This window comes from Papaver somniferum, chromosome 7 (genome assembly GCF_003573695.1).
Source record: "Papaver somniferum cultivar HN1 chromosome 7, ASM357369v1, whole genome shotgun sequence".
In the NCBI taxonomy this organism is placed as follows: domain Eukaryota; kingdom Viridiplantae; phylum Streptophyta; class Magnoliopsida; order Ranunculales; family Papaveraceae; genus Papaver; species Papaver somniferum.
The window spans coordinates 225,278,358-225,290,558 of NC_039364.1; the positions used below are offsets into that span (position 1 = coordinate 225,278,358).

Sequence of the window (12,201 nt, forward strand, 5' to 3'; positions counted from 1 at the left end):
ATAGAATTTTCATCGACTACAATCTGGAGCTAATGGTAGGTAAGTCAAATATATATGCCATTTAAAATCTTGGATGTATATGACAATCCAAGCAGCACATTTTGAAATATCATCCCTTCATTTTGTATTGTAACCCTAACCCCCACCACACCAAATATCAGTCAAACATAATCTCTTCCTCACTCGATTTCCCTCACACATTCTCTTCCTGTTACGTTCTATGCATGCATCCTAATACTTCTATAAATGGAGATAGTTTCATTCTATATTCTTCACATCCAAACTTACCATCTCCCAATCATTCATCACTGATAACTTGTCATTTTAGTTCCCATGGCTGCCATTCCTGTTAACTTTCTCACTTTATTCTCTTTTCTGGCTTTGCTTTTCTCTTCGTCCCATGGGGCAGTTATCCACAAACTTCTATGCTACAACTTGCCCAAACTTAACCACCATTGTGCGTGGTGCCATGACCCAAGCCCTTAACTCAGATTCCAGAATAGCTGCCTCTTTCCTTCGCCTCTTCTTCCACGATTGCTTTGTTAATGTATGTTTAAATTATACATAGTGAATTCCAATGAGTTTTCGTCAAAGTTTATCATCTCACGTAATATACATGCATGCCTGGGTACCACGTATACTAATATTGCTCAACTAAAATTTTAATTTGCATATTATAGTACTAATCCTAATGACTAATATTTGATTATCAGGGTTGTGATGCTTCTATCTTGCTGGACGACACAGCAACGTTTACTGGTGAGAAGAACGCAGGACCCAATGCAGGAACAGCACGCGGTTACGAAGTGGTCGACACAATTAAATCACAGGTTGAAGCAAGTTGCAGTGGAGTTGTATCTTGTGCTGATATACTTGCTCTTGCCACTAGAGATGGTGTCGTCTTGGTCAGTGCCAATTGTTAGAGTTCATATACATATAAATTTCAATTGCTGCGTCTTGTGTATACTCCTGCAAAAGTGATATAAGCAACTAAAAATCACTTTATTTATAATTTGCAGCAAGGTGGACAGTCATGGACAGTGTCATTAGGAAGACGAGATGCAAGAACTGCAAGGCAAAATGCTGCAAACAACCAGTTACCCGGCCCTTCAAGTACTCTAACACAATTAATTTCTAGTTTTTCAAACAAGGGGTTTAGTGCTGCAGAAATGACTGTTCTATCCGGTTCTCACACCATAGGCCAACACCCGCAGGGCAAACTGCCCTTCCACCAGTGGTAGCGGTGATCGAAACCTGGCTCCACTTGATGACCAAACTCCAACCCGATTCGAAAACACTTCCAAAACTTGGTGGCTCAGCGAGGGCTACTAAATTCAGACCAACTCTTGTTCAATAATGGATCACAAGATGCATTGGTTCGAACATACAGTCAAAACAATGCTAGGTTTCTTGCTGATTTCGCAGCAGCTATGGTTAAGATGGGAAATCTTAGTCCAGCTTCGGGCACTGTTACAGAGATTAGAAGAAATTGCAGGAGGACTAACTAATTAATTAGTCGAACACTGTACTACTGTTTATTATCAAATCAACTAGTGGTAGCCAAATTTGGGAATCTGGGATGGTAAAACAAGCCATGCATGTGTCCTTTTCTTAATGCTTCAGTAAAGAAAATACAACAATTCTGAAGGGGTGTATGAAACAAATGTTTGTGCAAATAGATGTAAGATGCTTATTGTATCACTTTTCATAGGTATACATATAAAGAATATTTGAGTTTATATAGAGTTGATATATGAAAATGAGAAAGACAAAAATATATCCATCGATTTACAAATTTTGCTACAACAAACTACCACTGTCATACAAGCCGTAATAATCCATCTCATATCTTCTCCTAGTACTGGCACGAATCTTCGAAATCCGATCATGTTTTCTTATTATTACTTGTTTAGCTATCTTCTCTGGAAATTGAATGATTTTACTGCGAAAGCAAAAATTGTTGCAAAGAATACACAGAATCCAACCACAACAATACCGGCAATACCCACGTAATCGTGTCTGAATCCAAATTCTTCTCTTAGGAATTGACTTATTGGTACTGAGTGAACTCCATCTGAGAGCTTCACTTGATCATGAACATCGCCATATTGTGATGTCAAAAGACCATATAAAGTCCATGACATTGGGTCTGCCCAGTAATACCATCTCCACCATATTGGAATCCTCTGCAGAAGATAGCCAGAGAGGACAGAACTCAGATACAGATACAAATCTTATGCAAATAAAATGTCCTAATATTTAACTAACGATAAAAGATTGCCATTTCATTACCATATCAGGAATCATGAATCCGCTGAAGAGGTTCCACAACGTAAAAAACGGAGCAGCAAGAATTGCGGCCACATTATGGTTGGGTGTCACAGCAGTCACCATCATTCCGAAAAATGTGAAGTAAAGTATAGTGAAATACATAAAGAACATGTACCACAAGAACTTTATTAGGTTCCACTCGAATGAGGCCATAGAGTAAAACGTAGCGCTGTAAATAAGTGTCTGGACAAATACGTAAGGAAACTCAATAGCCACCTGGATGCATTAAGTTTTGCAGATTCAGTTAATGTGTTCTGGAAATTTAGAGTAGAGAAACTACTCAATAGCCACTATGTTTGTTTACTCCTGACTCATCTGAGTCTGACATCTTGTTTGTTTACAGCTGACTCGGCGTCTGGATCTGAGTCAACTTCTGACTCGGGCCGAGTCAAGCAGTCAGACCGTTTGTTTTGCATTTTTGAATCAGATCTGACTTGACCTATGACTCAGACATAACCCCTGACTGGACCCATTTGAGTCAGGTAACAAAATATCCCTGACTCACAGGACCAAACCACTGACTCACGTTTTTTGAGTCAGATCTGACTCAAAACAAACATATTGAGTCAGATCCAGATGAGTCAGGTGATTTCACTCAGATCCAGACGACTCAGATGAGTCAGGAGTAAACAAACATAGTGTGAGTCATCTGGATCTAAGTGAAATCACCTGACTCATCTGGATCTGACTCAATATGTTTGTTTTGAGTCAGATCTAACTCAAAAAACGTGAGTCAGTGGTTTGGTCCCGTGAGTCAGGGGTATTTTGTTACCTGACTCAAATGGGTCCAGTCAGGGGTTATGTCTGAGTCATAGGTCGAGTCAGATCTGACTCAAAAATGCAAAACAAACGGTCTGACTGCTGACTCTGCCCGAGTCAGAGGTTGACTCAGATCCAGACGCCGAGTCAGCTGCAAACAAACAAGATGTTAAGGGGAGTTTGGCTGTGTTCAAAAGGTTAACCTGGGCAAATCCGAATGCGACAGCTGAGTACATTCCTGCCGCTCTCTCGCGATAAGAAACAAACCTCTCAATTGAAAACACAGGTTGAATAGCAGTGCTATTTGTAATTCCGATAAACAGGACTGCTGCATACATTGACCCCATGGCGTTCAAGATATCTTGTTCAGTCTCTCTGTAAATTTGAAATGATGATCCCAGAAAATTAGCGGATATTAAAATATCGATGTACTGGAAGGTAAAAGCTGTCGCATAAAGAAGCTGACATTTGTAAAAATTATTGGTTTGCTTGATCAAGCAAACATGCATGCTCAACATAATGTATACCTAGCAAAACTTTATCTGGTTTAGATCCACTCAAGCAACGTAAAGGTTGGAAAAAACAAGTTATGTTGTAGAGCAGTCCAAGTAAGCTATGCCATTATAAACCTATAAAAACTTCAAATGGGTCCAGCAACTAATACCTTTTAGAACCAAATTTCCAACAAATTGATCCAAACATCAAGGAGATGATAACAGTGTAGAAGAACCGAACTGCAGTGTAATGGGGGTTTCTCCAGTAAGACATATTTTGCTTCCACAGACAAGCAACAAACTGATGAATAAATGTCTTTGAGTATTTAGTAGGAAAGCTTAATTCTTTCGAGTCTCTTCTTAGTTTGCTTAGTCTCTCAACTAAGTCTATATTATGCCTGAAAAGAGAAAATTGAAAGTTAGCATAATAAGAACATGAGGAGAACAGGGAAAGCCAATTGCTATGAAAACAAACTTTTGAACTAATCCACTGAAGGGTAGACATCAAGCATTGGAGGTCACATATTGCCATATTGGTTCCTCATAGGACTAATTGTACTTAAACAATGAGTTTTGTGAAGTGCATCCTAATTTTTGTTGAAACTGAATTCACACTTCAGCAGTTTATCTTAAGAGTTTTTCTGACTATTTGATTTTTCTTGTTTGCATGTCGAAACAAAAAAAATAAAAAAATTAAACAGTAGGCTGGAAATGTTTACATACTGAAATAATCGAGATTTCTGGTAGACTTCAGCAAAATCAACACCTAAGCGACTTTCTTCTGTCATGGAAGTAGCCTCAAGCATCCATGCAGCGGGATTCTGACCGGGACTGATTTTGGTCACCCCAACAGCCTAAACAACATACATTCAATGAAAGGAGATGCTTAAATGCAAGCATATCCATCTATCAAATGAACTGAATACACGAATTCCAAAGAGCACAGCGCACCTCAAAATACTCAACAAGCTTCCAAGAATTAGCACCTAGTGGACCTGCATAAATGAGCCTTCCTCCACGCTTCATAAATAAGAGCTGGAAAATAAAGGACGTTTGGAATCAGATCATGCATATCCAGTAAATGAAGAAGGAATAACACTATTTCAATGTATTACGATTGGACTAGGTTCAGATAATAGCACAGAACACATTACACTACTATCCTGACAGAATAGTAGTGAATAAATATAAAAGCTATCTTATTAGAGTATTCTTTGAGATGAATTGTACAGAAATACCTCATCGAAGGATTCAAAGATTTCAGTACTTGGCTGATGAATTGTGCACACAATTGTCCGCCCAGTATTCACAATGTTCCTCACAGTCCTCATTACTATGGCTGCAGCTCTGGCATCTAATCCTGATGTGGGTTCATCCATAAAAACAATTGAAGGATTGGCTACCAGCTCCACGGCAATCGTCAACCTTTTCCTTTGCTCCGTGGATAACCCATCGATCCCTGGAAGTCCAACCAAGGCCCCACTTAGCGGAGTAAGCTCCACAAGTGACATAACTTCTTCGACGAAAGTCTGCAAAACCACCACTGTAAAACTCGTCCCAAAACCAAAACTCACATTAACAATGAACCAATATTAGTAATCACCTTTTGTGTCTTGTGATCAACATGAGATGGCAATCGAAGCCAAGCAGAGTAAATTAGTGATTCCTGAACAGTCAAACATGGTGAATGGACATCATTTTGCTCACAATAACCAGAGATTCTTGCGAAAGTTTCCTGGTTTTTTGGATATCCAGAAATGCTGATGGTTCCTTCTATGAGTCCACCAGTTTTTCTGCCAGCTAAAACATCCATTAAGGTGGTTTTACCAGCACCACTTACTCCAACCAGTGCAGTAAGCACCCCTGGGCAAAATGCTCCGGTAACATTATACAACAGTTGCAATTTTTCTTCTAATATGCCTTGTTGCCTGAGTTCCTGTAGCAATAAAATTGGATAAGATAAAATGAACAATCAAGGAAGCTCTGCAAACTAGATGGAAGCTATAAACATACCAGGGGTACATCTACATAGTAGTTGATATTGCTGAAAGACATGGAAAGTGGTTGAAATGGAAGAACCATTCCTCTTTGATTTTTAAGGTTTCCTGTACCAGTAGAACAGGATAACAGAGTGAGTCGTACTAGAAAAATATGAAGCAAGAGCGAGAGAGAAAAAATTAATACACACCAGATAATGAGCCCGAATGCTCAAGAAATTCTCTTAGTTGAATGATAGATCGTTCTTCCCTCCCTATGAAATCCTTGTTCAGGAGTTGCTCTTTAGATACAACTGCGCGTCGCCTCCCCAAAGCTACACATAAATATTGAGATACATGAATTTATTTGGTAAGTAAAACAAAACCTCTGTATATTGAACAATAATACAATTTAGAGATTAAACTTACGTTTCAGATAAGTCAAGAAGAGTGTGAAGAGCAAGTTGAATACTATAGTGTAACCAAGTACAGCACCAGCCCCAATCCAATACCAATAACTCTGGGGAAATAGACTGCGAGCTTTCAGCAACGCCTCACCTAGTTTTATATTAGTCTCTACACTAGCTGCCTGCAGAAGTAAAAAAACAAAAAAAGTATGAATAACACATGGAAAAGGGTTATTTCAAAATTGCCGCTGTATGGTGACTTGACTAAAACTGTGTCTGTTAGAAGCCCACATTGAGTATAAAGATTTATTCAAAATTGCACCTACAACAGTGTCTGCCGAAGGAATCAATGCCTAATCAACTAGAGAGAATAATTACAAGCAAAACTTTCTATCTAATTTTTTTCCCTTCGCTTTCCTTGCACCAACTTTAATTGCTGCCTCTCCAGAGAAAAACATGTGATGGTCTAATCAAGTCTAACGCAATCTAAGAAGAAAGTAAAGCAAAAAACAGAAAGCAATAACCAAAAATTCTATTTGAGATCCAAGAGCTGTAGCGTGCCCATGCATCAGTACATAAAACAGACTAAAAGTTACAGTGAAGTGTTAAAAGGGTGTCGATAAATATAGCACAAACAAATTGTTTGAATTTATTCATATGAAATAGTAGTAAAGAGTATCCGGCAGTAGCAAAGCATGAACACCCACGCCTACAAAAGCATTCATCACAAAATTTATTACCTTATCCCAGGAATGCCCAAGAAATTCATTTACAGAAGCTGCATTTTGAGCATACATCAACGGAGAAAACCAATAACCCCATATCCACCATTTAGGAATGCTATCTGTCACATTAAAGGAAAGATAATGAAAAAAGAGCTACCTTGAAAAATTAACAGTTATGGACAATTATATGCTGATTACCTTTGGAAATAATAAATCCTCCAAGAGCCATAACAACCAACATAGCAAAAGATCCAAAGGTGTTGGCGATAATCATATTACGACCAATGGATGCTATCAAACGAAAAAGTGACAAGGACATCTGGTGCAGAAAGAAAAATAACAGGAACTGACGAGAGAATCTGCAGAGCAATAGTTAAATGACAATGCTTCAGTCAGAGCATCACCTAAATTTTTTAACATAGCAACACAAGCAAAAAGGTTACCTTGTTATTTGTGGATCAAATCCGACAACATAATATGTGACCGCGACCCACATACCAGACTCCAGAACAGAACTAGGAATACTTAAGACCCAAGACGGAAGCGTGTAAACCCATCCTGGATAAAAACGTAACTCCCGATGCTTGTATAGAACGGGAAGTTTCGCAATCAACATAGAAACTTCCGTGAATCCATTGAATAGAATCATTATCATACCAAAGTACAGTGCCCCAAGATATATGCCTCCGTCTTGGAATGTTTGGTGGTGCATTTTTGTGCGGAAGAATACAGTCATTGTAATTATAGCGACAAACAGAAGCTGCGAAGTTACAAATAGTACTCACATATCAGCATTTGCCATGTTTTACAATTTGAGGAGCCTGAGTTCAATTCCCAAGACATGGATCAGTTTGGAAATGTTACCTGTACAAATCTGAAAACATAAATGAATGAATTCCTTTTCATCAGCAGCAGCTGCCAAGAAAAGCTGGTCTTGAGAAGCTCAGACACATTCATACCATAGCTTGAAGTTGAGAGTGCTGCTGGATGGTTCCTACGTTTATCAAATGGAACCAAGAGTTTCTTTGACAAACTTTTACCAACATGGAATGAGCGAAAAGCTTCTGCAAACTTTACCACTGGGATGTACTCGTAAGCACATTCAGGAACTGACCAGTACTGCTCTTGATCTTTCTTAGATATCACCTAGCAATAAAGTTGAAACCAAACAGAAGACATGAGTTTTTGAGAAGAGAAATCTACAAATGCTCCTACCCCAAAACCAAATATCCACAAACTTACTTCTTGCAAAAAATCAGCCACATTTTTTCTCTCAGGACACTTAAAACCCATGAATGCAAAGAAGTCAAGAGCAGACGCACAGGGTCCCTGGTATACAATTTGCCCTTCACATAAAAGAATAACATCATCAAACAGCTGGTAAGTCTCCGGAGCTGGTTGCAACAGTGAAATAACTGTGGTCCCATCAAGCGCACGGGTTGAATGCCTAAGATACTTTATGATTTGATACGTAGTTGAGCTGTCAAGTCCAGTAGATATCTCGTCCATGAATAACACTCTAGCTGGACCAACTAACAATTCACCTGCCAAATGCATACATCTGCCATGTTCTGTAAGTATTCAAGAAAGAGAACAACAAGAAAAGAAAGAAAATATCAAACTCAACAACTAAAGAATGAAAAAGATGCGTACCAGTAGTAAGACGCTTCTTTTGTCCCCCAGAGATGCCTTTAAGCATTTCATCTCCCACCAATGTGTCAGCACAGATGTCTAATCCTAAAATCTTTGTAAGATAAAATTTAGTACTTCAAATTAGAAAACACTTAGATGGAATAGAAGCTATTCTTTCCAAAGACATGCAACTAGAATGGTGAAGATCATCTAAATAAATCCTCAGATCCTGTAATGTTATACCTTCAAAATGTACTCGACTGCAATGCTTGTCTTATCTCCCCCCAAAGCTAATGCCTGGATTAAAAAAAAAACACATTGAGATGCCTAAGAATATTATGGTTATTTAGCAAAAACAATCCGAAGATGATTTTGACCTTTATGAATATATCGAGATCTTCGTCAGGTTTAATTCCTGCATTCTTCTCTCTTCTAGACAGTTCCAAAAGCATATCTGTGCAGAGAAAACATTTTTTAGCATATAGAACTTCTCTGTATACAAGAAAGTATCACTATAAGTTTCTTAAGCTTACCATATTTGCTTCCAACACCTTGACAGCGACCGGAAAACTCAAGGGTTTCTCTGACAGTCATCTCTGCAATATGAGAGTCCTCTTGACTAACATAAGCAGAGGTCCTCTGAGGGAAAAATTCATCAAGACCATGTCCATTGTATGTAACTTTCCCTGACGTCTTCAAGTAATATGAAAAATGAAGATTTTTTCAGTACAGAAGCAGGTTGCATAATTCGCTAACTAGTAAATATGCATTAATTTCAGCATAAATTCTTGTTAATTTTCTAGAAAGTAATATGAAAGAGATCAAGTTACCTGTAGACCAGGCCCAAGCCGACCAGCAAGTGCCAAAAGCAATGTCGTCTTTCCAGAACTTGGAGGACCCAATAATAATGTCAATCTGCAAAAGGAACCAAAAATTAGCATCCATATATTTTGAAATTCCAATTTCGAAGCCAGTTATGCATCAAAACTATACCTGGATGGCTTAATGATCCCACTAATATTATCTAAAATAGATAATTTCGTTCTCTTGCCTGGAACAATCCTCAATTGCCTCAGAAAAGCCTTCAATGATAACATAGTAATAGTCAGTAATCATGTACACAGACAAATCAAACAACCTCGCTATAAGTCACACAGCATAAACTCGTAAAATCTACCTCTGTTGTGTTAAAAATGAAGTTTGGAATTGTTGGCAATGCTCTACTCCCAACATGAACATAAGCATCGATCTTCAGCTTCTCAAATCGAACCTCAATCTTTGGGAATTTCAAATCTACACTGCAACACCATTAGACAAAAAAACAAACATGTCAGGCATAATAACAAGCAACAATTAGGATATTATAAATCACCAAAAATTGAGAAATTCAATCAAATTCTTGTAATCCACATTCATTTTACCAAAATCATAATTCAAAATTTTGGTAAGAATATCAAGATCTAGTAAAAAAAATTTGCAGTCACAGTAAAAAAGTTCTCTCTCAGACTAAAAGACATACAATTAGAGGAAAAGAACAAAACAATTTAACAGCGCAAGACAAAACTGAGCAGTAACCAACGAAATTGAAGTGATGAAACAATTTCAGACCAAAAATTACTCAGTTTCACCAATTCTTTGAGCAATTCCTTGCAATTTGACAGAAACCATGACAATTCAGATGCAACAACAAAGAACAACTATGAATACAGAGTCAAGAATGAAGAGAATTACGCGTCGAATCTCTGGCGCATACGACTAAAGAACTGTTGAACATCTTCACCAACAGAACTAAACAAACGATCCATAACAAGTTTCTGTTCTTGAAGTTCCAAATCACCAATCTCAATTTCATTAGAAACTCCATCAGCATTCTGAAAAATCCCTCTCCTAACACGATTAAAAGTAGGTAATCTTTCCAAAACAGCCCAGCGAAGTGCTTCCTCATCATCATCATCATCATCATCATCTTCTCTGTACGAAAATGATCTAGTAAATGCTGAACTCCACATTCTGGAAGAAGAAGAAGAAGAAGAAACTGAGAAACCCTAGAGAAATGTGAATGAAGAAGAAGAGAGATGTTGTTGAAGTAGAAAAGATAAGGAGTATTTATTGTAGTAAGAATAATGGAGTAGTACATTTTTAGCTCTACTCTGTTTCAAGTTTTTTTTTGGTTGTTGAGCTTATAGCATTAATGACTCTTTCTGGAAATAGGAACCGTAACTTTTTCTTTTTTCTTCTCTGTCTACTCTGTCACGTTTTTCCGTTTTGAGTTCGATAATTCCGATTTTAGGAAGAAATTAGATGAGTTTGGTGCGGGATTGTTAGTGATGGGTTTAGGAGTTTGTGATATTCAGAAAGTTTTAGAGAGATGGAGTTTGATTAAGGGGTTTTGTTCATTTCATTTAAATTATGGTTGAGAAAGTAAAGGGTTTAAGTGGAAGGTGGTGTAGATTTCAAAAACAGTTGGGGAAGTGAGGGAATTTATTTAAGACATGGACGTTGATTTATTTTTATTTTTCTGAAGGAAGCCAGCTGGGACTGGGAGGGAGTCTGTGTTTTCGCCTTCAACATACACAGACCGTTTTGCCGCATCAACTGCAAAATTGTACTGCTTTTGTATCTCATCGACTGAATTATGTTGCTACTTATATTTTTCAATGTTATTGGGTTATTAAATTTCACGGGACATTAACTGTCTTTTATTTTTAGGGGTCACTCAAAAGGATTTAGGGGCCAACAATAAAACAAAAAAGGTCACCCAAAGGGAAAATGTAGCCAGCCCTTATCTCGCGTAATTCGTAATGGCGAAATTACCCTTATATATTCGGAGGATATGATAACATTGTTACCCTCCGAATGCAATCGGAGGCCAAAATATTTGCCAGACGTCCGATTATACGAGGTGCAGTATTTCTTGGTTCGTGTTTTGGATTCAACGTTAATCGGGAGTTAAATATATTACAAAACCTACCGATTATAAGTTGCCGCAAATTCAAATTTTGAAAGCTACCATAATCGGTAGATATGCTAAATCCAATACCTGCCGATTATTGGTTTCTCCACATTCAACTTTCGTCAAATTAGCCGTTGGAGTTTTTGGGAAAAAAAAAGAGCCGTTGGACCCTAAACCTATATAAAGAAACTCATATCTATCACCCCAATTGCACCAAACTCTTTCCTCTCTTCAGTTTTAATTTTCATAACAAAAAACATGGATATTGCTTTTGCCGAAGAAGAAGATTGTGCTATTTATAGAGCGTGGGTTGTGGTAACTACTCATGATCGTGTTCACAAGCTCCACAAATCGGAATCCGAAGAGCAGATATGGAACCGTATCTTAATGGTATTTGAGGCCTTAGATGGTAATCGAATTCGAAGATCATCCAATGACATTAAGATGAGAAAGAATGCGCTAGATAAGGAGATTGACAAACTTGAAGATGAGGAACGGTTTGTTAGGAACGCTTTTCCTTGGTGGACGTATGAAAAACGAGTAAGTATCTCTGTAACTCCAATTCACATTAACAAAAGTTAGTACTAACTTGTTACTCATTCGTAATTTCAAAGAAATCTTGCGGATCGCCGGTATGTGGACCTCTGCGGGAAACGATTTGAACATGAAGGATGCTACAAAATCAAGAGGGACAATTTCTATGGTCACTGGAAGTTATGATCTGTTTTAATACTTTTATGGTCAATTAGGAGTATGGATTTAGGTGCTTTTGACGAAATTGTAAGGTTAAGGCCGTTTGAACTTTATGTAATGGATGTAATCGGAGTATTATTAATATAAAAACTAGCCGATTATACGAAATCGGTAGATTATTTTGTTAAACAACCTACCGATTGTAATATTCGGTTATTTTATGAGTCAATT

General features: G+C 37.8%; 1 protein-coding gene and 1 pseudogene across 1 annotated transcript; one reads left to right on the forward strand and one right to left on the reverse strand.

Moving 5' to 3' along the window:
* Window positions 1-333: 333 nt before the first annotated feature.
* Window positions 334-1,508, forward strand: LOC113293430 (annotated as a pseudogene).
* A 174-nt stretch (window positions 1,509-1,682) lies between these two features.
* On the reverse strand, window positions 1,683-10,333 carry LOC113299693 (ABC transporter G family member 32-like). The gene is made up of 24 exons (XM_026548768.1): window positions 10,056-10,333; window positions 9,502-9,622; window positions 9,318-9,406; window positions 9,155-9,239; window positions 8,858-9,017; window positions 8,702-8,778; window positions 8,568-8,621; window positions 8,346-8,436; window positions 7,935-8,236; window positions 7,557-7,838; window positions 7,136-7,452; window positions 6,891-7,051; window positions 6,708-6,811; window positions 5,990-6,149; window positions 5,773-5,895; window positions 5,598-5,689; window positions 5,188-5,520; window positions 4,823-5,113; window positions 4,536-4,619; window positions 4,308-4,438; window positions 3,755-3,982; window positions 3,294-3,465; window positions 2,293-2,547; window positions 1,683-2,186 (listed from the first exon to the last, which is right to left on the reverse strand). Exons 1-24 carry the CDS (start codon window positions 10,331-10,333, stop codon window positions 1,914-1,916), a joined length of 4,263 nt encoding a protein of 1,420 aa, XP_026404553.1. The 3' UTR covers window positions 1,683-1,913.
* Between the last annotated feature and the right edge of the window lie 1,868 nt (window positions 10,334-12,201).